Here is a 27217-nt window from a genome sequence, read left to right as displayed (position 1 = left end):
GATCCATGGTCTGTCCTGGTTCAGTCTGTCCTCTACTAATATGTATGGAAATATGGAATTCTTGTTGATGTTGGAATATGACAAATCGCCTATAATTCTGATCATATCGCGATCTTGATTAGAATGATGGTATTTTATGTTTGCCAGGATAAATACAGAAAGGGTAATTGAATATAGCAACGCGGGGTTCGAACACCAAATAGTGCGCTAATAGAAGATTCTTCGCTGATCGCTGAAGCAAAGTGATATTTGACTTTTTAGCCCGTAATTAGGAGTAGTAGTTCTACTAGATGGATTGAAGCAGTATTTTTTTTATTTTTCAGGGCATTTTCGCAGTATTTTGCTACACTTCTCCACATTTCTAGCGATTCCAACGTTTCCTTTTTTATGTTTTCTGGATATACCTGGCCAATTTCCGTTTGCAGTCAATACAATAAAACTTTCATCTGTATATTTACTATATGGAAAAATCCATTTTTGCATGTACAAATAGTTTCGGAAATACCAGTGTACTGATAGTAGTTATTTAATATAGTAAATGACGTTTCCCTGCTTCCTGCTCGTCAGTTTTCCGACATCTGGTATGAGCTTTAGGGAACACCTTACTCTGCTCTCGTTTTTTCATCGTGGTTGCCATTTTCTCGTAGTCTCCGGTCTGAGCGGTCTCCCATCCGTTCCAGGAAAAGTCAGTTTTTGGCATAATTTAAAGGAAGCTATTCCGCCATGAGATCAATGGGGATCACAACCGCTATTACCAGAACTGCTGGTGCTGAAACTGAGTGAAATGACGACTCCACTCTTAGTGCAAAAGTTCTCTGTATAATGTCATATGGTGTGCCTTGTGATGAACTTTTAAAGTTTCTCCCCAGTTATCATCCGATCTCACAATAAGACAACGTAGTCGTCTGACTATGTCGATGTCCGAGAATAGATGGTACAACTCATGGTTCATTCGACGGTGATATTTACCGTCGACGCATATCAGCCCATAGATCTTTCAGAAAATTTTTTTCTTAAACACTCCAAAAGCTGCCTCATCTGCTTGCGCATGTACCCATACCCGGATAGTATAAGCGTCTTGTAGGGTGTGAGTTTGGTCTGGCGAGAGGAGAGACCTTGTTTCTTAATTGCTTACTTAGACAATAGTAGCATATGTTAGCCAAAACTATTCTTCTCCGAATTTCAAAACTGATTTCATTAGTTTTATTTATGGCGGTACGGGTGTATATAACATCTTTGACTACCTCGAATCTGTAGTTTTCAAGTTCCACAGTTGGTCCGAGTCTACTGGATGTCTTGCGCGTTGATACCATCAACATGGTCTTCTCGTCATTTACTAGCAGACCCACTTTGGCAATCTCCTCAATTTGTTCAAAGATAGCAGTCACCGCTTGCAATGTTCGATACTATCTGCTTGGTCTTCTCGCCATTTACTATCAGACCAACATATGTTGTTGGGTGTAGAGAGTGTCATTTCTGTTCACATTTGCCTCTGGTATGACCGCATCTTTAAACATCCTGCTAGAAGGATGGGGTTGCATGACGCAATTAAACTATGAGAAATAATATACTCACGGACAATTCGGTTGATACAGTTTTCCCTGAGTTTCCCCTTCGGAGTTGTAATCGATTCTTTTTGGAATGCAGAGCCAATTTTTGTGAAAGATGCGAGGAGTTGCCATCGATGACTTTAGAGTGTAGTTCCAAATGTTTTAATTTATTTTGAGGATCACAAAGTTCAGCCTGCTATCCACTGATCATTCATCGAGCTCTTTCTTTTCAGAATCCATTGAAATTATAACTTTAAATGCAAATATGTCAAAATTGTTTCAAAATTTTCTTCAATCCAATTGAAGTGGTAGATGATTCTCCAGCTAAAACTGCAATTAAGAAAATAAATTCTCGAAAAAAGTATGTGTGAGAAACAAATACAATCATTTAATAACAATTAAGGCCATTACTATTTTTTAAGGTAACAATGTTAATAGAAATTTCAAATTTTCAATTTTTTTATTATTTTTTTTTATAAATTTGTTTGTTTTTCAAAAACAGTATTTCATTAAATTTTTATTTTTACTTTAAACTTAACAGATTTTTCTTGTTTAGATCAGCTTTAACTTCTGTCGAAGGCACAAAGTCAATGTGGGGCAGGGCAGGGGGGTGGTAGGGAAGCGGGCATGGAAGAAAAGTTATATTAAAAAATTATATGTAAGTTTTTTTTTCACAAAAAGAAAAAAATTAAATAAACATTTAAAAAATAATAAAAATATAAAAATTAAATTATACAATTATAATGTTAGGCAGAAGAGGAAGGAGAGAAATAAGTAGTTGAATGTTGGGAAATAATTAATTAATAATAATTTAACAATTAAAAAAAAACAAATAAGAATTATTATTATTATTTTCAGAGTTATATCCTATTTTCTTTAATAAAAATAAAGAAGGAAAAACTGGTATTGTGCGTTGCATTTTCTTGTGATTTCTTTTAATTTTTGTATTTTTAAATAACTAAAAAAAATACAAAAATAAACTTAAAAAGAAAGTGAGGTTAGGGATAAAAAAAACAAAAAAGCTTTTTTTCTTTTTTAACAAAAAAAGAAAGAGTAAGTGTAATTGTTGTTGTTGTTTTTGTACAGAACTTATTCACTACACGAATCATATTCACTGTCACAACGTTTGCTACTGTTACGTCTTAAGGAGCTGCGTGTTTGTTTATGATTTAAGGCCACAGAATTATTATTATTATTGTTGTTGTTATTGCTGTTTGTTGTTGTTGTAGTGTTATTGTTATTTAAATTATTTAACATGGTATTATTGCTATAGGCAATATTATTATTTACATAGGAAGTTGAGTTTGTCAATTGCCGTTCTTCTGTCGAACTACTGCCGATATTCATTGGCACTGTTTGTGCTCGAATTTGTGTGATTAGCGACCATAGGCGTACTTCAATACCCAATCTGAAATAAAAAGATAAATAAAATTTTTAAAGGAAAAATATTAATAGAAAATAAGCTGGAAAACCTTAGGAATACCAGGAGTCCTACGATATGGAGAGACTCCGACCACTAATAGTTCCAAAATATTGGGTGTAACATTCGAAAGCCTTTTCGAGTCGTGAGAGATAGGAATAAGGTCCTCAAGTTGATAGTTTTGACCCCTAGTGTGATTTGCGAATGTAGATTATACGCAGTGGAAGGACATTCAGAAATGCCAGAGTGCAGTCTTTCTTCTGCAACATCCGCCCATCGATGTCCGATTCATAGCCTTATGGACAGGATTTCCCCAACCAGATACATCAGGGATATCTAGATAGAGGTTCAGTGTTACAAACGTGAACCTATTTCTCTAGACCATGAAAATATATAGAGGAGACTGCGCACCTGTCTCCAGATTCCATGGAGATGCTGGTCATACAGATTACAACCTTACTGAGAAGCCAGAAATAGATATTCCCTATATCAGATTACAATAAGATTTTCTGATATTCCACCAAAATAAAATCCTCTTCTAGTAGTCTTTCATTGAAGGAAAACTTCTACATGCTGATTTTCATTAAATGAAGACAGGGCCAACTTCTAGACACGAATATCAGGTCTTCTGGTCTTCTTCTATTAAAGAGATATTCCTCCATGGTGTTATTCTGACATTAAAGAAGGTCTTCGACACTCTGATCTTCACTTTATTTATACAAATCTACTCCATGCTGGTATTATACCAAAAAGGATGGCCTTTGATATTATGATGCTCACTTTCTTTATAAAAATCTACTATATGTTGCTATAATTAAGTGCCTGAATATATATTGGTTCCTTTGGTCTTCTTTATAAGAAAATAAGAAGACCCTTGGCCTTCTTCTTCAAATGAAGACCTTCTAATTGGTTCTCCATGGCATATATCATGCTCTTCCTATATAATTGAATGTCATCTGGACCGAAACACCTCCACCAGATCTCTTTTCGAATTTCCACATAATATTGATGTGTTCCCCCTTCCATTCTTACCTCAATTCCAAACGCATTAAATCCAATTTATCCATATTGTAAATAAAATCTTCATAGGAGAATCCCTCGTTGAGGATAACATTTTTCGATATTTCATCGACATCGTTGCGGGTTAACCATTCCTCCAGTTGTTCATCGACTTCCTGTAGACCACCATTGTATATACTAAACGAACGCCTTGCAAATTGTCTCTTATATTGACGATTAGGCTTCTTACTACCCGCCGAGCTGTAGCGTGATCTTCTAGTCCTCTTACGACCCATATAGAAATGAGCCAATTCTTTACTGATATTCTGCAGAGCTTTAAGACTTTGCTTTTGATGTTCCAAATGCTGATAATGAAATTTACGATTTGATTCTTTAATGTCACGCAACAGTCGCACACATTCGGTAGAAGAAAAACTATTGCTATCTTCATCCATTGCTGGTGTAGTGCTTTGGGCATGAGCCGCTTCATAGGCAATCATTTTCTCTTGACTATCTGTCGAGGTGTGTTGTTGATTGTGTACACTTTCATCGTCGATGAGTGAGGGATCTTTACCCAGTAGATTGGCACCCAATTCGGGAGAGAGAATCATAACACAAGCCTGTACCGCCTGTTTGACTAAATTATCCAAAGCAAACATCCAATGGGGTTTGATGGAGTGTAATCTCAACACTGAGATAACGGCATCTTGAAATGAATACAAGGCCAAATGCAAATGATCCAATGCAGCAGCATCATAGTTGAGTTCTTCCTTTAAGCTATTTATGCAAGCCTCTAAATGTTTCTCTTTTTCATTCATAATATATTCTCGTATGCCACTTAAGAGTTTTTGCAATTCTGCTTTGGTTAGGGCCACAATATTATTGTGTTCTTCATTCAATTTTTCCAACCATAAATCGCATATTTTTGACTCATCCGTCGTCAGGACTTTGGAGAGAGTAGTACGACGTTGAGATTCTTTTTTGAGATGATAAAAATCATTAGTTTCACTGGTCTCGGAACTGGCACCGGTGCGCAAGGAGGGTGTGGAGACTTCAATTTCGGGTGACAGCAAAGTGCCGGAAGAGTTACGACGTTCCATTGTCATGGTAAGCGATTGATGGCTGGGTAGATTTTCAATATCAACGGAGGTACTGTGGAAACCTCTGGAAAAAGGGGAGAATAAAAAAAATAAAAATAAAGTATTCAAATGAATCTATTAGACAACTTACTCTATCTCTGGTGTTGTGGGGGTATTACCAGACTTGGGCCTGCTAACCAAACGATCAGCTGGCACTGAAATACTGCGATTGAAATCGGAAGTTGAGGGTGGTCCTAACCTCAATTTGCGATGTTTACTAAAAAGAAAACAATTCACCTCAGAAAAATATCCTCAATAAATCGCATTCAAAACTTACTCTGTCAGGAAGGGATCTTCCAGTAGCTGGGCTGCCGTTGGCCTTTCATTCTCCTGAATGGCAAAACATCGAAGAATGAAATTCTTAGCAGCCTGTGAAAGCTCATCGGGTATTGTTGGATGTTTCTTGTAGAATCCCACCTTAAACATTGCCGCCTGTGCTGAACCCAATTCAATAAATGGCCTCTTCCCTGTGGCCATTTCAACATTTGTACAACCAAATGACCATATATCAGCAGCTGGACCATAACCACGAAAACCCAAATCAATTACTTCAGGTGCCATATACTGGAGAGTTCCCGTAAAGGTGGAAACCATTGGATTAATGCCAGCCAAACGTTTCGATGTACCAAAATCGGAAATTTTCACCACACCACTATATGTATTCACCAGTACATTATCACCTTTGATATCACGATGTACGATTTTCTGTTCATGTAAATATTTAAGACCTTCGAGAATTTGTTTTGAATAAAATGCCATTGTTGATTCATTATCCTTTAGGGGGCCCCATTTCTTTTCCAATAGATCGGAGAGTGAACCACCAGGAACTTGTTCCATAAAGATTTTGAAATAGCCATCTTCGGAGAGGGAACCCAAGTACTGGAAAAATAATGAGAGAAATAAAAAATTGGGAATTGAAAGAGTTTAGATGTCTAGACCAAGGTTCATATATGGACCAGGCATGCTGGCTGTTTCCATTAGCAGACCAAAAAAATCTTCTCTGAGAAGTCCACAATGGGGTTTTCAAGAACCAGACAAGTTTTCATTTTGAAGACCTCTTCAACATTTCTACTAGAATTCTAGAATTTATTTAAATACTTTTGAGATTAGGTCCATGTGACGAAGGACTAGAAGGGTGCATATTGAGGGTTTTTTATGACCCTAAGGAAGATATTTCCTTGGAAGACCAAGTGGATTGTCATTTAAGAAATAAGGGCAATCTTCTGAAGGCGAGAAAATTGTCTTCTTATGAAGACTTAGAAGATCCTTACAAAGGTTTTAAGAGCCTTAATCGCATTACTAAGGTAGTCAGCAGACTCCTATTTCCACAGTCAATATCCTTGGCCGCTTTATACGGGCTAATCCCATAGAATTGCAGCCGTTGTTGATTATCAAGATAACGATCGAATATTAACAAATATCTCCTTTCTACAGGCCAGCCTTGTCATAATTTTTAATTGATTCTCTTAAAAGATCAGATATGTATAATTTATTATCTACTTTTTATATCTGCTTATAATTCCATTAATGGATCGTATCGTATTCCATTCCATTCCAAACTTACCCTCACAATATTACGATGCCTCAACTGTGAATGTAATTTAATCTCTTCATGCAGCGGTTGGACTTCTTGTGAATTCTTTTCGGGCACCTCCTTTATGGCTATTCTCACTTGGGTATGTTTATCTCGAGCCGCATAAACCGTACCATAAGTACCTTTACCTAATATTATTTTACGATTTTGATCATCATAATCATATTCGTATTCAATTTGTGGTGTTTCTTCTTCATTCAGATTGACAAAGACATCTTGATCCGACACCATTTCCAATATTAGTTCATAGAAACGTTGACGACACTCGGTGGAGGGAAAATAAATTTGAAAATCATCTGAATTATGATGTACATATAGATAGGCACAACGATCGTCTCGCTTATACAAGCTAACCGATTTTATCTGGGAGGCAGTGAAAACAAAATCATGGACTTTTTTACATTCATTTTTGGCATGAGCCAGACAAATGTTGATGATTTGTATGGACTTCTCCTCGGCGTCCATGTTGATGTTGACATAACTGGGCATATAGATTTTTTGGGGTTCCAAAATCTAAAAAAGAAAATCACAATTTTAATTTGAATTTCAAAATTTATGTTCCTTTGTTCACTCACCAATATGGGAAATCGTATATTACTTATTTTACTGCTATCGGTGGCATCCAAAAAGAAATCCATCCAAAATTGAAATATTTGCTCCTCAATGGTGGGCTGATGATCATCGCCCTTTTTTCGAAACCGATGTATAAGACTTATATTCCCAATGGTGGATTTTAAATACCACCCCGGTGGTTTCAGCTTAAACATACATTCCGCTGCCTTTATGGCCTTGGCATAATCTTCAGCTAAGACAGATATTTCAAAAAATGTTGCCACATCCCAATATTCTGTTAGCGAAGAAAGGCTACCCTTTTTACCAATTAAATTGTTAAGAGTCATTCCGATGTGTTGTAGCTCTTCCGTATTGGAAAACTCTTTACCATCGATAACCAAAAGGGTGGCCAAATTAATGCCAGCATATTCATTTGGCTGAACCTCAAAACTTTGACGATACCATTTAATGGCATTTTTTAAACTGACCGTATCTGTGTAATCGGATTCAACAAATATATCCTTATAGATACGACCACAAAGGCACAACATATCGGGAAATTCATTTTCCTTTTTTTCCAACGCCTTAAGGGAAGATTCTAAGGCTTTTTCACGATCACCTTTCTTGTTGCGGCGATTTAAGGCGAAGGCATAGAGGAAACTCATATTACCCGTTTCCACATATTTCCTGGTGTTTGGAATATTTTTCAAATCATTTACCAAACACACCATGGCATCGTAGTCTTGAACATCCCGCAGTGAACACATAAAACTGTGTACCACTTCTCCCGACAACACATGTCCATCATCCAAACGTTTACGCATTTCATGCAGAATACTTTGTAATCTCTTCGTATTGGTGGCATAGGTTTCACGGGCTTGCCGCAAATCAGCCAGGAATTTTTCACGCATGTGAGCCCTGAAAGAAGTGACGAGAAGATAATTTTAGAGAAGGTTGTTGTTGTTGCTTATTTTATGTTTACTTACTTTGACTGAATTTCCACATCTTGCAGCAGACGCTTAAGCCTCGCCTGTAACGTGGGCAACTTTGTATCGGCCGGTAGTTCTTTGTTGAAATTCGTCAGATTACACACTCCATATTCTGGATTGTATTTGTACGATAAAAAGGTGTAGTTGGGAAATGAGAGCTGCAATTGAAAGATAAAGGAAGATACGGGATTTAGTAAGATAATATTTTTACGTATACTGAGGTATTTTCTCACTAAAAAGGGTCTGATAAAGCCTACCCCTTCACAGGAAAGCTTTGTTAGATCTTTCTCTATTTAGACTTCGTATTCGAAAAGGTATGCTTTTTGAAATGTTTATTTTGAAAGGGATCTCCTTATGTGATGTAAAAAGGATGTCATTTTTATGTAGATGAGATCCTGAGGATTAGCACGATTTCCAAATAGGATTTTCTTTTAAAATACTGATACCGTATTCTTTGAGGATCTCTAAATAGAATTATAAGATTTTCTCTATTTAGACTTCGAGTTCGAAAAGGTAAGATTGTGTTTCTTTTGAAAGATGGCTAGAAAGGGGGCCCTTAGATGATCTAGGCGATGCCACTTTTAAGAAGATTAGATCCTGAGGATGAGCAAGATCTCCAAATATTTTTTCAAAAAACGGAAAGTTTTTTTTAGGATTAGGAGGCTAAAAGCTATTTACTTTGGAAGAACGGATGATCATATTTAGGAAAACAAATACGATTTTTGGAGGAGCTGAAGGATCTTCTATTATAAGACCAGAATGATTGTTGGTCTTTTCAGAACCAGAAGGAATATTATTGTAGAATAAAGAAGGAATTTATTTTTAAAAGCTCTAGAATAGAAAAATCATAGAACCGGGAGGTTCTAATTTTGATGGATAGCAAATGGACAGGCAAAAGAGAACGAGATAGACCTATGGTTTCTTTTGAGAATATGCATAGAATCACTTTCTGAGTCGATTTATGCATGTCCGTCCGTCTGTTGATGTTAAATTGTAAACAAAATACAGGTCGCATTTATCATTCGATTTGGATGAAATTTGACACAGCTCATTTATTTGGCCCAAGGACGAACTCTATTGAAATTGGGAAAAATCGGTACAGATTTAAATATATAGCCCCCATATATTTTCGTCCAATTTAATGTAAATGGTGCACCAAAGTACCAATATATCTTTCGATTTGCAAGAAATTTCGCACAGCGTATTGAATTAGGTCTAGATTGATGCGTGTTAAATTTTGTGGAAATCGGTTCAGATTTAGATATAGCTCTTATATATATTCTTCCGATTTAATGTAAATGGTGCACCAAAGTACCAATATATCTTTCGATTTGCAAGAAATTTCGCACAGCGTATTGAATTAGGTCTAGATTGATGCGTGTTAAGTTTTGTGGAAATCGGTTCAGATTTAGATATAGCTCCCTTTCGATTTGCACGAAATGTGGCACAGCGCACTGAATTAAGTCAAGAATGATGTGTGTTATGTTTCGTGAAAATCAGTTCAGATTTAGATATAGCTCCCATATATATTTACCGATTTAAGGTAATTGGCGCGCCAAATATATCTTTCGATGTGCGTTAGGTTTAGTAAAAATCCGTTTTTTTTATTTAAATATAGCTCCCATATATATTTACGTCCGATTTTATCTAAATGATGCACCAAAGTCCCTACATATCTTTCGATTTGGACGAAATTTTGAATAGCGTACTATAATGATCTGTGCTAATGTTCGTTCGAGGCAACACTGATATGAAATTTTTAGGATTCATATGTAGAGTATGCCAAAAGTGGCGAAGGGTATCATATAATCGGCCCAGTCCGACTTAACTACTTTCCTAAATGGTTTAATATGATTGTACCCTATTACTGCCGTCAAATTACCTTATTCGGCTTGGGAGCGTATGATTTACATTGAAGAATAATAATAATACGCCTACTGATATTCAATTATTATTACTAATACGACACAAAGTTCAATTTGGCGATTACATCCGATTTTTATGCTTAAAACATGATAGTAATGCCGTACGAAGCAGATATATAAATTTAAACTCCTTGTACATTAGAACTTTTTACCGGGTTAACCTACTTTATGAGGATTTATTTGACATATATGCAAAGGAAATGGCAATTGAAACCCACTGGGTTAACGAAATCCGGTTAAATGTAAACGTACTGTTACTGACTTTTAAAATTTATACAGCTCACACAAAGTATAACTCCGCACATTTTAGATCTTTTTTCAACCAAACCTTGAACAACCTATTATCTTTACTAAGCCGAGATCAAGTCCAAAGATGGGACCAATTGGTTCACTCCTTTTGGTACCTCCCCCACAAATGGTCAAAATGTTCAATATTTATAAATCCAATATTAGGCGAACGAAATATCCAATTTGAAACAAAACATTCACAACCTATTATCTACCAAGTCTAGATCAAGTCCGAAGATGAGACTTATTGATCCACTTCAATGGTCAAAATTGTGCAAAAAATTAATTTGATAGTATCATGCGAACGGACGATCCCATTTGAACCAAACTTTTTACAAGCTATTATCTATACAAAGCGTATATGAAGTCGGAAGATTGGACCCTTTGGTCCACTACTTCTTCCCTTTGGGAGGAGTGGACCACTATAAATCCCATATAAGCGAATGTAATGGCCGATTTGAACCAAACGTTGCAATAGCTATTATTTTTACCAAGCCTAGATCAAGTTCTCCCCCTGAATGGTCAGTATTTTATAAAATTGTAAATTTTATTAAATAGAAGCAAATTGAATTTGATCAACATTAAATCTGAATCCTCTTTGATAAAAAATATACATTATATAAAGCGTATGATAAAAACTCTATGAATTTCCGAAGACCTCCGCAAACCATAGGGTATTATCTGTCGGCAACACCGACAGACAACCTTTTTGAGGTCTTCTGTGATCTTTCTTTATGGTCTTTCGGGAAGAGTGAAAAGGATACCTTGTGGGAGAAATCTTGTTGATGAATTTTATGGAAAATTAACATTTATATATTTATATACATAAAAGTCTTTTTGAGATCTTCTATAGATACCAGTCAATATGGGAATAACTTGACATTCGAGAAGACACGAGATTTTGAATGGGAATAAAAAAAACTGGACCTTTATTTACAATTTTTGGTAGGGAGATTTGCTACCCAATAGGAACTCAAATTACCAAATTTCAGCGAATTCGGTCGAAAAACGCGATCAAAACCCTCAAAATACCGAAAATTGGGGGTACTCTTATATGGGGGCTATCCGAAAAAATTGGCCTTTATTTATAATTTTTGGTAGGGAGATTTGCTACCCAATAAGAACTCAAAGTACCAAATTTCAGCGAATTCAGTTAAAAAACGCGCTCAAGAACCTCAAAATACCGAAAATTTGGGGGTACCCTTATATGGGGGCTATCCGAAAAAATTGACCTTTATTTATATTTTTTCGTAGGGAGATTTGATACCCAATAAGAACTCAAAGTACCAAATTTCAGGGAATTCTGTTAAAAAACGCGCTCAAGAACCTCAAAATACCGAAAATTTGGGGGTACCCTTATATGGAAGCTATGCCTAAACGTGGACCGATTTTCTCCAATTTCAATAGGGTTCGTCCTTGGGCCAATTAAGTAACCTGTGCCAAATTTCATCCAATTCGGATCATAAATGCGACCTGTACTTTGTTTACAATTTAACATGGACAGACGGACATGCGTAAATCGACTCAGAAAGTGATTCTATGCATATTCTCAAAAGGAACCATGGGTCTCTCTAGATTATTTTTGCCTGTTACAAACATATGCACAAAGACATAATACCCTGTACAACAGTGTGGTGAAGGGTATAAAAATATGCAGTTCGGCTACACAATCAGGCTTATACTTGACCTAGCGCGGTATTTAAATAGAATTAACAATATGATATGTTTCAACGACCTTCTGTCCCTCCTTTTCCGTCGAATACGGAAGAGAATCATCCCAATCAATTTTGTCTAGCCATATGCGTTGCATAATAATTTTTGCTACTATAATAACTGGGCTTAACCAACCTATAGGATCAAATAATTTAGCAATTGCGGAAAGCACTTTCCGTTTGGTATAATTAGGTTTGTGGACAAGAGGCTTGACATTAAAGTAAAAAATATCTAATTGAGTATTCCATCTAATGTCCAGAGGTTTGGAACTACTTGTTTAAACGAAATTAAGAATTTGAGAATCTATTGAATTTTTGAGGAGAAGTGGCTTTAGAATAGAGCGGATATTAGATGTCCATTTTCGTAATTCAAATTTGGCGGAACCTAAACCACCAATAAGTTGGTCTCTTGATCTATGTGCAGTCTCCAAGTCATGATATCCCGACAAGACGTCGTCAACGTACATGCACTTCCGTAGGATGTGTACAGCATGAGGGAATTGAGATTCAATATCATCGGCCAACTGTAATAGTGTCCGAATGGCTAAATAGGGAGCGCAATTAACTCCAAACGTTACCGTCTGTAGCTCATAATCTTGGATAGGATTATTGGGAGAATCCCTGAAAAGAATTCTCTGGAGACCTGTTTGACCTGGTTTTATTCGTATCTGTCGATACATTTGAGAAATGTCACAATTAAAAACATATTGATATAATCTCCATCGTAAAAGTAGGAGAACCAAGTCAAGTTGAAGAGTCGGACCGTCGTGCAAAATGTGAGGCTTTCCCCATTTGATGTTCTGTTAGAAGCATTAAAAACAACCCGTAGTTTTGTAGTTTGTTTATCTGAGTTGATGACCGGATGATGAGGAAAATAAGGAACTGTAGCCTCTTATGGTCTAAATTTTAATATTCAAGAACTACTCCATCATATATTTCTTTAACGTTAAGTTTTCTAAGGAGTTATGGCTCATTGCGAAGGAACTGTTGTAGACAAATTGTCCTCGAATGTTCGAGATCTATTTGGCTGTTAAATTCGGGTTTAATTGGGAGAGATACCACGTATGTTCCATTAGAGTCCATACATGGTGTGCGCTTATAATTATCTTCACAGTATTGGTCCGAAGGAGACAATAAATTGCGCTTTGGAATTTCTTCTAATTCCCAAAAAAACGAAGGATAGTCTGGTTAAGAAAAAAATTACCTGCATCTGCACCATGATAAAGATCTCCCAGAGAAAGAAGACAATATAGTGATAGAATGTCTTCTCTGAGGATATTTATACCCTACACAACTATGTTGTCAGGGTATTATAGCTTTGTGCAGTCCCAAAAGTTTGTAACGCCGCGAAATATTGGTCCTAGACCCACCTTTAAGTATACCGATCGTCATATCTCAACTAGCTGAGTCGATCTAGACATGTGTGTCCGTGCCTGCCTGTTTTGATAAAGATCGGTCAATATTTAGCGGGTCAAATGGACCCTGACTTTTGTGTGAAAAATGACAAAATTTGTATTCTACAGCGTATATATTTACCCCTGAAGGACATGGACACGAGAAGTTGATATTATATCCAAGAGGAATGGTTGACCTTTAAATTGATACCAATTATATTGTCGTATGTACTCGGATGTGGGAGTTACACCTAAATATTTACAGGTATCTCCGTATTCGTATATTATTTAGTAACCCATTATCACTCTAGAGAGCGGAACTATAACGCTGATCACTTTGAAATGTTCCATGAGGTTCCAGTTATGGTCAAGGACAACGCCTATAATTTTCGGTGATGACCAGATAATAATTTTGGAATGAAGTGGACCGAAAACTTATTTTTTTTTTTTTTTTTTTTTTGTTATTTTCGAGTCGATCTATAGACCACAAACGAAAGCCGAATATCACAACACAACCCACGGTGAAGGGAATCTGGACAATAGCTGTACTGAATACTCGTAATATTCGGAAAATATGTCAGTGTGAGGAAGAGGTGCTGTTTACCTCTAATCTGGCAAGAGGGTGCAAATATCACAAAATATTGTCCAGGCTCGGAATAAACATCCGCAGAAAATTTGAGTTCCGTGGTAGTTGTGTAGGGTATCGTATGGTCGGCCCCGTCCGACTATACAGCTCCGCTCACTGGTTTTAAGTTCTTTTTCATTTTTGTTTTTTTTTCAAAATGTCACTTTTCAAATGACATATCTAACAGATCACCACCTTCGTTTCAGGCATTTCTGAAGTGGTCAGTGGGAAAACCACCCCACCGAGACATGAAATATTATAAAATAAATTTAATTGTGGTTTTGAAGTTGCAACAGATGTAAAATTGTGACTTGTCTTAACCCAGCTGTGTAAATCTTTCTCGTTCGCTTTCAATTAGCAAATGCAAATCTCAATGGCAACGAACTTTAACAATGAACAATAATTCGGAAAAATATACCTACAGAACTTCTATCGGAATATGAATGACCTATCAACAATATGAAGTTGTGGCTTCCATTTTCATATTTATAAGTTAAAATTTCTTTTCACAACTTGAATAAACAAAAAAATCCCCGAAGAAATGACCAATGGCCTATAACAACAATAAAAATTATAATAAACCGCAAAAAAAATTATTTAAAACTCAGGCTAAAGTAAATAATAATAATGGATCTGGGTACAAATACCGCGCGCGCACTCACAATTGTAAACAAAACCAAATACGTAGAGCAAAACAGAAAAACCGCAATAATACAAAATATATATATATATGAAAAATATACAAGAAAGACAACACAAAAATAAACCAAAGCAAAAATGAATGTAAATAAACAACAAAACAAACACAAAGAGAAAAAAATGAATAATAATAAAACCACGATATAAACAAACTGAATATAGAAGACAGGCAGAAAAAGAAAAACAATCATAACAAAAACTAGTTTTTTTGAAAGCGGGCGGCGATATATGGAGCTTCAGATATCATCGAAGTAAACAAATGTCCAGATTAGGTTACAACAGTGTACGAAAAAATGATAACGTAACAAACAAGAAAAAAAACGAAATAAAACAACAATTTGCAACCCACATAAAATCAAATGAAAAAAACAACTAACAAATAACAATGATTATGGAATTGACAGTCGTCGACGTCGGCCGGAGTACATAATTTACAATAACAACAATAAAAAGCCACAACAAGTCATAAGTGTTATGCACGAGAACGCCAACAATTTATAATAAACAAAAAAAAAAAAAAAATCAACGGGTCAACACTTGAAGCCATCAAGCGGCGTCAGCGGCTAACAAAAAAAAATTGTAAAATTCATAGAGACATGGGGGTATTGTATCTCTAAGCTAGAAATCTGTTACTAGTGATGATGGCTTTCGTTTTTATTTTACTAAAACAAATATGAAACCGGTTCATTATTTAGTACACAGTTTTGTAACTGGAAGATCTGCAATACGATATTTAAAGGATGTTTTCATATAGAGACCAAGGTTAGAAGGTCTACACAAGGTATTCTATGGGTAGAAGATTTTCAAAGTTTATAGAACACAGCCAAAAATTTCTTAATAAAGGTATGCCTAGAATTTTCCAACAGGTTACCACAGGCAGAAGAACTCCTACAATATTTTGACATCCCAAGCATTTTTTTTCGTATCCTATAGGCCAGCCTATAGCTATTCTATGATTAGAAAACATTGATATATTCTATAGACCTCAATTGCCCATCTTCTTTGTGGACTCAATGTATACATGTCGACGACCTGGAGTTGGAAGCAGAACCAGATTGAGCAGAGAAAAATATTCTGTTACAACAATAACAGGCTGTGAATTATTCATTGAATAGCTTCGAAGTAAATAAATTGAAGGGAGTCTTTATAGACGAACTGAAGGGAGTCTTTATAGACGAGCTGAAGGGAGTCTTTATAGGCGAGCTGAAGGGAGTCTTTATAGGCGAGCTGAAGGGAGTCTTTATAGGCGAGCTGAAGGGAGTCTTTATAGACGAGCTGTAGGGAGTCTTTATAGGCGAGCTGAAGGGAGTCTTTATATACGACCTTAAGGGAGTCTTTATAGACGAGCTGAAGGGAGTCTTTATAGACGACATGAAGGGAGTCTTTATAGACGACATGAAGGGAGTTTTTATAGACGACATGAAGGGAGTCTTTATAGACGACATGAAGGGAGTCTTTATAGACGACCTGAAGGGAGTCTTTATAGACGACCTGAAGGGAGTCTTTATAGACGAGCTGAAGGGAGTTTTTATAGACGAGCTGAAGGGAGTCTTTATAGACGAGCTGATGGGAGTCTTTATAGACGAGCTGATGGGAGTCTTTATAGACGAGCTGAAGGGAGTCTTTATAGACGAGCTGAAGGGAGTCTTTATAGACGAGCTGAAGGGAGTTTTTATAGACGAGCTGAAGGGAGTCTTTATAGACGAGCTGATGGGAGTCTTTATAGACGAGCTGAAGGGAGTCTTTATAGACGAGCTGTAGGGAGTCTTTATAGAGGAACGGGAGGGGGTCTTTTATACAAGGTGAAGGGAGTCTTGATAAAATATCTAAAGCTTAGGACGTTTAATAGAAGAGCTGCAGCTCAAATAGCCTTAGCATCTTTAAAAAATGAGGTAAAGGACCGGGAAGCCTTCATAGCTGCTCGAAAGGCCTGGGTGTAATTATTGAGATCAAGGAAGGCTTAATAACCGAACGAGAGTGTTCCTAGGCGAGCTTACAACCAGACAGAGTAAAATAGACAGCGAAAAATCGTGATCAGAGCAAAATTTGAAATAGAATTTCGCATATCCGTATGTCTCTTAAAAATACCTTGGGAAAATTATAGACGGCAGAATGTGCACCTTGCGTACAGTGCCCATCCCCTCGAGGCCTTTACCAAGGTGGTAACTCTAAGGAATACCGCAGTACTGGATCAAAACCCAAGGCAAGTACGAACAAAAAAGGCAGAAACCTGATTAAAGCGACTACAATAACTCTAGAGGGGTATACGATCTTAAACGACTCGAGTCTATTTAGGCGAACGTCTGTCACCTCAGCTCATTGTTTAAAAGCAATAGGGTTGCTACAACAACTCCAGTGGTAGCTGTTCCTAAAGAAATCAAACCCTCACTATAGCCTGTGACAATGAAGAGGTTGAGATCGATTGAGGAAAAGCAACCTTCTGCAAAAAAGACTTTGTTACAGCGGACAGTTCAATATTCGGTGTCATATACGTGAAAATGAAGGAAAGTGGGAAGAGAAGACGAAATTCGGACCAAGTGATAATGTTTCATATGAACCTTCTAAGCCAATGGCGACACATACTAAGAATGACCAGAAGCCTTAAAATTCCTTATAAATCGGACAAACGTGTGTAAAATCGGACGAAATATATATATATATATATATATTGTAGTCGAAATCTCGTCTAAACATGAATCTACAGGTCGGACGACTGTGATCCTCCATGTTCCTGTTTCCTTGAGTCTCAAAGCACACCTTGTTGCCTGGAACCTAACCGTAAGGTACATTGGCTGGAGATTTAAGATTATGTTCAATGCAGCTTGATGTTATAAGGAGCGATTCCGATCACTGCACACAGTTTAATATGGTCAAGAGGGTTTATATGTCGGTGAAGCGCATGTCACCATACAATACATCCATAAGTTAGTATAGAAAGCAGGATACAGCTAGTGTGCAGTCTAAATCTCGTCTACATTTGAATCGGGTTCATTTTTGAAAAGTCATATATATGATTGAATAGAAATTTCTTTCTTGGAGAACAAAGCACACCTTGTTGCCTGGAACCTAACCGTAAGGTACATTGGCTGGAGATTTAAGATTATGTTCAATGCAGCTTGGGGTTCTAAGGAGCGATTCCGATCACTGCACACAGTTTAATATGGTCAAGATGGTTTATATGTCGGTGAAGCGCATGTCACCATACAATACATCCATAAGTTAGTATAGGAAGCAGGATACAGCTAGTGTGCAGTCTAAATCTCGTCTACATTTGAATCGGGTTCATTTTTGAAAAGTCATATATATGATTGAATAGAAATTTCTTTCTTGGAGAACCCTCTAAGTGGAAGCTGGGGAACTATTACTCCAGAAGAATGATCTGAAAATATGGACTGACAAGTTATTTGATACTGCAATACTAAACTTTCAGTACCCTAAAAATATTTCTTTGATTATTTTGAGAGAATCGTTTGGATCGGAACCAAGTAACCGGATTTCATCATAATTATTTATAGTTTCATTTATTCCGCTTGGAACAAAAAAAAAACCGAATGAATGCCAACACAATTACAATGTCAAACGAATTTTTCAACACTTTTGTGAATGGGCAACTGAAAACGATGATGGTGATGAACTCTTCTCTAGAGATATGAATCGGACGACGGAGCAGCAGCTACAGCATCAGCAGCCCCAACGAAAGATTCAATGAATGAAAGAATGAATGAAGAAATGCCAAACAACAAGACACACACAGAGACAGACAGACATACAGACATAAATAAAGACAAATCAATGCTGGTGGGGTTATTTCTATAATTAAGTGGTTCGGTCGAACTAATGTCGCCATAAATGTAAAGACAAAGATGCTGGCTGGCGGACTGCCTAGCCGGACGACTTGCTGGTTGGTTAGATGGTTTGTTGGCGGTATGCCTATCAAAATCTTGTTTTTGTTGTTGTCGTCGTTTCGCGTAGATGCTGCCATGGTCGTCTTTTTTGTTTTTGTTTCGTTGACTGCTTGGCTGCTATTAGTTGAGATATTCGAAAATTGATAAATAGGTGATAATCAAAAGGTGTAAAGCACAACAACAACAACATCATCATCACAAACTTGTAAATTTTCTATTTCAATAACAAAATTTGTTTTAGTGAGTGGGAGGCTGATTTTGTTTGGGTAGACGTAATTAAAAAACTGTTTAAAGACCCCCAGCGAGCAAACAAGCAACAACAAAAATAATGCATTTCTAGCATGGCTAAAAAAGGTGAATTTTGTTGTTCGTTTGCCGCTTATTTTTTTGTTTAACTAATCCAAAACGGAAACATTTAAAAAGCTATTTTAGTTTAGCTGGCGTTATAGTAACCAATATTTTTACTTTTTATGGAATTTGTTACGATTTTGAATATTTTTTTACCTTTAAGCTTAGTGTCTGCTTCGAGTTAACATCATTATAGATTAATATATTCTCTTTCATATTGAATGATTCTCGCACGCCCAAATGATAGGATAATGATCGCTGATGTGATTGTATGCTCAAATCAATAACAGCCACATCGGCATTGTAAAATGTTTCCAATTTTTTCGTTTCACCAAAATCCAATTTGTCGAACTGCAAAATGAAGAGAAAATAATTAAATTGTATTATTAATGAAAATAAAAGTAAATTTAATAAAATAATTTAAAATTGATAGAGCTTGGAGAATAGAGGAGCTGAATAGACTAGCTGAAGCTCAGAGGAGCCTTTATAGACGAGCTAAGCTCAGAGAAGGATTTTTTTATAGGTGACCTAGAAGAAATCTTTATAGGTGGTATGAAGAGAGTCTTTCAAGACGAGCTGAAGGGAGTCTTTATAGACGAGCTGAAGGGAGTCTTTATAGAGTTGGGGAAGTCTTTCTAGATAAGCTGAAGGGAGTCTTTATAGACAAGCTGAAGGGAGTCTTTATAGACAAGCTGAAGGGAGTCTTCATAGACGAGCTAAAGGGAGTCTTTATAGACGAGCTAAAGGGAGTCTTTATAGACGAGCTAAAGGGAGTCTTTATAGACTAGCTGAAGGGAGTCTTTTTTAGACAAGCTGAAGGGAGTCTTTTTTAGACGAGCTGAAGGGAGTATTTATAGACGAGCTGATGGTAGTCTTTATAGACGAGCTGAAGGGAGTCTTTAGAGACGAGCTGAAGGGAGTCTTTAGAGACGAGCTGAAGGGAGTCTTTATAGATGAGCTAATGGGAGTCTTTATAGACGAGCTGAAAGGAGTCTTTATAGACGAGCTGAAGGATGTCTTTATAGACGAGCTGAAGGGTGTCTTTATAGACGAGCTGAAGGGAGTCTTTATAGACGATCTGATGGAAATCTTAATTGACGAACTGAACGGCGTCTGTATAGGTGAAGTGAAGGCAGTCTGAATAGTCGAGCTGAAGCACATAGTCTGTATATGTGTGCTGTTTGAATGGAGATTTTATAAATGAGTTAAAATAATTCTTTATAGATAGCCTGTAGGCCTGTAGTCCCTCAGGGGACTTTATCGACGATCTGAAGCTCAGTGTTTCTTTGGAGGCGAGCTGAAGCTCAGTTTCTCTTTATAGACGAGCTGCCGCTCAGGGAATTTTTGTAGACTAGCGGACGGTTGTCTAATTTGGACGAGCGAAAAGGCATCGTCATAAACTATCTGAAGGATATTTTTATAGCCGAGCTGAAGCTCCAGGCGTTCTTTATAGATGATGTGGAAGCCAAAGAGTCTCTGTAAACGAACTAAAGCTCAGTGCGTACTTTTTTAAAAGAGTTGAAGGAATGGCAAGCCTTCATAGTAGTTTAGAATGACTAGGTGTATGAAGACAATAGGCAATCTGAAAACCGGACAGAGTAAATCCGGCAATAATCCACTCCATTGAAGTCCAATGTGGGAAATGTGGCAGACCTCTGTTATGATCCTACAGTAAGTTTGATCTCTTTTTTCCTCAGTGACAAAAATGAGGTAGTTCTACGTTATAAAATCTTAGGTCATAAAGATGTTGATGTTCTGCACCCAGGCACTCTGCTGCAAGCTTTCTCGCAGGAGATTTTACGGATTTCGCCAATGTTAAATGGAACCTAACCGTAAGGTCCAGTAGCTGGAGATTTAGGATTATGTTCAAAGCAGGTTCTTAGGGAGTGATTTCAATCACTGCTCTTAATTTCATATTGTCAAGAGTGTTTAGTTGTCTGTCAAGCGCATGCCACCAAACAAGACATCCATAAGTAAGTAAGCTATTGTAGGATTTCCCGTTTTAATCTCCCGACCTTTGCTACGGGGTTCTTGAATGAGTAAAGTGTTATTAGATAACTCTTAGTGTGCTATTACACCTTTCATTGTGATACAGGAATGTTCCGAACTATTTGGGTTCTAACCAGAGTAAAAAAGTCATTCCATTCAAGGTATGGAAGTCTGCTATCTTGTGTTTACTAGTGAAGTGCACCATTCCTGCATTCGTGAGATTACCTCAAGTTCATTTGCCTGTGACCTATTTGACAGAGTTATAATTGGTAGAAATTTACCACTGATCAACATAGACAGAATCATCGAAATAGGGTACATACTTTATCTTAATATTATCAAACTTTAGCAGGATGTCAGTTATCATCGGGACTCACTACATTGGAGAGAGAGAGAGAGTATCGCTCTCTGATGTGTCCCTCTGTTGACTGATTTCCGTACGGTAATCCAATGGACAAATTATGATTCTGCTTATTAGCATTTCATTCCACTTATAACGAGTTCTGCCGAGATCTTCATCAATGAGAAGACAATGAGAATCCGGACTTATTTTTTCAGATATTTTGTCCAAATCCCACTCAAGTGTTATTTATAGGTTTTATAGCTCAATGGGCATTCATAACCAAACAAATAATAGGTTGGGGAAAAAGAAAACCATTATTTTTCGGCAGATTGCTGTACTGATAGATTTCTTGTAAAATATCGAACAAACAATTTCGAAGTAAAAGAAATTATTATTCTGTTTTTCGTTTGGTACATTCAGTTGTGAGTTACAGGGTATTAAATATAGAAGTGAACAAAGAGAATATTCGGTACATTTTACAGTTTTTCTTTGACAAAGGCAAAAATGCAAGCCAAGTGGCTAAAATTCTGAATGGTGTTTATGGTTCCAATACTGTAACAGCCAATTATGTGCAATTTTGGTTTTGTAGATTCCGTTCAGGAATTTCTGATCTTAAAGATGCACCTTGCAGAGGTATATATCGGAGAAATGATCTAAGTTGACCTGCATTTTAGCTGTCGTAACATTGCCCAGGAGCTCCAAATCAATCAAAATAAAACTGTACACAAAGCTGGATTCAAAAAGATGCTTGATGTTTGGGTGCCACACCAATTAACAGAAAAAATAGGATGGATCGAATTTCCATCTGCGAAGCCTTGGCCAAACGGAATGAGATAGACCCATTCCTGAAACGGATGTTGACTGGAGATGAGAAATGCAACACATGCGAAAACGATCGTGGTAAAAGAGCGGTGAAGCACCTCAAATGGTGGCCAAACCAGGACTAACGGTCAATAAGGTTCTGCTATGCATTTGGTGGGACTGGAAAGGGAATTATTTATTATGAGTTGCTTCCATATGGCCAAACGCTAAATTCTTATATCTACTGTCAACAACTGGAACGTTTTAAGATAGCAACTGACCAGAAACGGCCAGAATTGGCCAATAGGAGAGGTGTCATTTTCCACCAGGACAACGCTAGCCCACACACATCTACAGTAACTCGCCAGAAACTTCGAGAGCTTGGTTGGGAAGTTTTAATGCATCCGCAATACAGTCCGGACTTGGCACCAAGCGATTATCATCTTTTTCTTGCATTGCGAAATTTATTTACTTGAAATAATTGGTATCGAGGAAGGATTGTGAAAATCGACTAATAGATTTTTTGGCAAATATAGAGCAGGACTTCTATGAGAGAGGTTGTTTAGGTTGTTTCCCCAAGCTAATATTAAAAGAACTTCTATTTTATCATATATGAAGCTGATACATTCAAAAACACCTCTCATTGCGTTTTGATTTCCATTCTGATCTTCCTTTTTTGTTTACCAATTTTTATTAAATTTCCAAACAGCAAATTACACTATCATTGTATTGTATAATGTACTGCATTAATTGAAAAGAAAAAAAAAATAATTTATTGACTTGGGAAAAATCTTTCGAAACTATTTCATAAATTAAAATTGACAGAATAGAAAAAATATGCGCTGTGGCATATGCCTAGACAGCAAGCAATTAAAATCCATGTAGTCCATTAACTACTGAATTTAGTTTTAAACGCAAAAAAGAGAAAAAACAAAATCGAGGTGTTCATGTCAAAGCTTGAATTATTCCAAATTAAAATAACAAAAACAAGGCAATATTATTAAAGCCAGTACATACCTTAAATCGATTTTTGTTTAGTAAATTGCAAATTCCTTGTCAATTACAGTGAATAACAACAACGTAAAAAAAGGTGGACGTGAAAGATAATAAAAAAACACACCCTTAACTTTTTTTCTTAGAATTAATCTACATTAGAAAAAAATATTTGAAATTTAAATGGATTTCCTGCATAAAAACGAAATATTTGTTACAATGTCTCGCTTTTGTGTCACTCGTTTGAGTTTAAGGTTGCAAATAGATTGGTTGTAGATTTAGAAAAAAATACAAATTAAATCGATCTATACTTTCAACAATTCAATAAATAGTTATGTTTGTTTGACCGACCGACCGTCTGAAATGCATTCAATTCAATTTGCCATTGTAGATTTGCAAATTGAAATGGAATATACACTGCATGGCTCGTAAATATCTTGGTGGCCGGCCAATACAAACAGACCATGCCGTAGATTTGCAATTTAAATTATTGTTACACTTGATTTAAACAGAATAGATACAATTACAACGTAAAATTTATGTATTTTTTTTCCTTTCGATTTGGAAAGCAAAACAAATAATGGGTATTTATGATCAACGGTATGTTCAAAAGATTTTCAGTCAGATATTTACAGAATGAGTTATAACATTGGGGAAAGGAAGAAAATCAACAGAATAGTTGTAAAATGATGTATTCTTCTATAGAAGAAGACATTTACAAGGAGGCAAAGAAAAAACCTTAAGATTTATATTTTTAAAATATAGCCCCGTAAGACTAGAGTATATGTAAGATGTTTCCAATAAATAGAAGTCCTGAATGATTATTTCTACATATGAAATATTCTTATACAATAAAGATTCTACATATGGACTAGCATAAGACAATTTATATATAGAAAACCAGTAAATGACTTCTATATAGAAAAATATTAGGTTGGGGAAAAAGAAATTCATTATTATATGACTATATTTAACATGCTTCGGTATGTCCAATTTGGGCCAAATATGCACCGTTTTGTTGTATGATTTGTTGCCATTTTATAGGTAACTTCATAATGCCTCCCTCATAGAAGTCCTGCTCTCTATTTGCAAAAAAAAACTCTAGTATTCGATTTTCACAATCCTCCCTAGATACCGATTATTTATCATTAAAGAAATTTTGCAATGTAAGAAAAATATGATAATCGCTTGGTGCCAAGTCGGGACTATATGGCGTATGCATTAAAACTTCAAAACCAAGCTCCCGAAGTTTATGGCGAGGCACTGTAGATGTATGTGGCCCAGTGTTGTCCTGGTGGAACACACCTCTCATGTTGTCCAATTCTGGCCGTTTCTGGTCAATTTGCTATCTTCAAACGGTCCAGTTGTTGACAGTAGATATCAGAATTTAGCGTTTGACTATAAGGAAGCAACTCATAATAAATAATCCCCTTCCAGTCTCACTAAATGCATAGCTGAACCTTCCTGGCCGTTAGTCCTGGTTTGGCCACCGTTTGAGGTACTTCTCCTCTCCTTGACTACGATCGTTTTCGCACAGTGTTATCGTATGTGTTGCATTTCTCATCTCCAGTCACCATTCGTTTAAGAAATTGGCCAAGGCTTCGCAGATGGAAATTCGATCCATCCTATTTTTTTTTGTTACTTGTTGTGGTACACAAATATAAAGCTTATTTTTGAATCCAGCTTTGTGTAAATGGTTTAAAACAGTTTTATGGTCGATTTTTAGCCCCTGGGCGATGTTACGACTGCTAACATTCCGGTCAACTTCGATCATTTCTTCGATTTTATCGACATTCTCGACGATCGGCCTAAGGGATTTATTTTTCCCCAACCTATTCTATTGAAAGACCTATATTCAATACACATACGATATTAAGGGACAATTCTATCTATAGAAAACGTTTAGAGACCTGTAGCGCAGTAGCCAAATCGGCCAAATGGTTGGCCAGAATAATATTTAATCTGCGGTTAACAATTCAGAAGGAGAAAATTATTTGGGTTATTTTCAAATGCCGGAAGGAATCTAGAACCCACAACTTCAGCCAGTCGATAAAGACTCACGGACCTAGACTTTCCGATCTGTACAATATTCTGGATTTATTGGTCGTATGTACAATCTGGCGCCTTCAGATGTTATATATAGAACCCTGTTGTATAAAGTTGAAGTCTAAAAATAGGACCAGAAATTTGCACTTCTATATAGACTTCGTATCCTTCATTTCTGCTAATCTAGAAATACTTCGTGTAATCCAGATCCTTAGTAGAAACTGCTGGCATTCAGTTTGGCTATAAAGACTGCCTGCGCCAGTTCGCCTACAAAGACTCCCTTTATGAGTTCTATAAATACTCCTTTTAGAACGTTTAGATTTCTGTCCTTCAGCACGTTTATAAAGAGTTCCTGATCCTCAGTTGCTTTATAAAGATTCCGTTAGCTTCAGCCCATCCAAAAAAAATCCCTGTGCTGCCGTTTGTCTAAAAAGACTCCTTGAAATTCAACTCGTCTAAAAAGACTTCTTCATATTCAACTTGTCTATAAAGACTTCCTAAGCTTCGATAAGCAAAATCGAACTATTTCGGCCGTGGGTTAGATATTCAGAACTTCCTTCTGCGCGTCTATAAAATCTCCCTTCGGCTCGTCTTTGCTAGAAAAGATTGCCTCAAGGAGTATTTACTTCAGCTCGTCTATACAATATACCTCACAATTTTTAAAATGTATTCCCGAGCCTCAGTTCGTGTGTAAATTTCTGGCCTTAATCTCGCATATAAAAGCTCCACCGCATTAGCTCGTCAATAAATACTCCTTTGTCTTCTGCTAGTTTTTAACGATATTTTTAAAGGTGCCTTGGGCTTCAGATCATCAATAAAATCATTCGTCTTCAGCTGTTTTACCAATAATCTCTTCATATTCTTCATAAATAATCCCTGGCTTCAGATGGTCTATAAAGACTACAAATCATCTGCTTGTCTTCCTTCATGGAGAATTCATTCGATCGTTTATGAAGACTCCATTCGGCTCATCTATGCAGATCCCCTTCAACTCGTCTATAAAGACTCCCTTCAACCCGTCCACAAAGACTCCGTTCCACCTGTCCAAAAAGTTCACTTCACTTCATCTTTCGAAACTCACTTCAGCTCGTCTATAAAGACTGCCTTCCGCTGATCTGTAAAGACTTCCTTCTTCTCGTCTATAAAGACTCCTTTCAACTCGTCTAAAAGGGCTCCCTTCAGCGCGTCTATAAAGACTCCCTTCGGCGCGTCTATAAAGACTCCCTTCAGCTCGTCCAAAAAGACTGCTTTAAACTCGTCTATAAGGACTCCTTCCATCTCGTCTATAAAGACTCCTTTCAGCAGTACTATAAAGACTACTTTCAACTCGTCTAATAGGGCTCCCTTCACCTCATCTTTAAATACTCCTTTCAACTCATTTATTAAGCTCGTCTTTATGGACTCCTTTCAGATCCTCAAACAAATTTGTAATTTCCTCCAATTTGACGAACAATTTTAATAACGTATTCTTGTTGGATTTTCCCAGTAATTCCGTATGATCTTTTCCTTTCATAACTCGATTTCTTATTGGATTTTGAATTTGATATTCTTCTACCATTTAAGCAATGTTATTTTTCGCATTAGATTTAGATTAGAGATTTTTTATCTTTAGCTATATGACTTCCAAACCACTTGAAACCGGTAAATTCTAACACTAAATATAAAATAATATCACTCGTTAACATGCAAACACCATCATGCTTACCAGGACACGTTGAAAATTTGCACCCACAGCCTGTACGGCTTGTTGAATTTCTTCCAGGGCACATTCTCGATCTTTGAGATTATCGCCCAGCTGTGTGTCTATAACGCAGACAACCGTCAACTGTTGTTGTGTTGTCCATTGTATTGGCTGCTGTTGTTGTTGTTGCAGCTGGAGCTGCTGCTGTTGTAGTTGTTGGATTTG

At 36.7% G+C, this 27217-nt stretch overlaps 1 protein-coding gene across 1 annotated transcript; it reads right to left on the bottom strand.

Annotated features, from left to right (window-relative positions):
- Positions 1 to 2628: 2628 nt before the first annotated feature.
- On the bottom strand, positions 2629 to 27217 carry LOC133322931 (mitogen-activated protein kinase kinase kinase 15-like). The gene is made up of 9 exons (XM_061531881.1): positions 27017 to 27217; positions 19296 to 19490; positions 8241 to 8401; positions 7278 to 8172; positions 6673 to 7215; positions 5386 to 5987; positions 5200 to 5325; positions 4003 to 5133; positions 2629 to 2958 (listed from the first exon to the last, which is right to left on the bottom strand). Exons 2-9 carry the CDS (start codon positions 19353 to 19355, stop codon positions 2640 to 2642), a joined length of 3837 nt encoding a protein of 1278 aa, XP_061387865.1. The 5' UTR covers positions 19356 to 19490; positions 27017 to 27217; the 3' UTR covers positions 2629 to 2639.

This window comes from Musca vetustissima, unplaced genomic scaffold (assembly GCF_032173495.1).
Source record: "Musca vetustissima isolate MV318-11 ecotype Yass unplaced genomic scaffold, APGP_CSIRO_Mvet_v1 utg17310, whole genome shotgun sequence".
In the NCBI taxonomy this organism is placed as follows: domain Eukaryota; kingdom Metazoa; phylum Arthropoda; class Insecta; order Diptera; family Muscidae; genus Musca; species Musca vetustissima.
The sequence above is the reverse complement of the archived record's forward strand: the minus strand, read 5'-3'. Positions and strand labels throughout refer to the sequence as shown.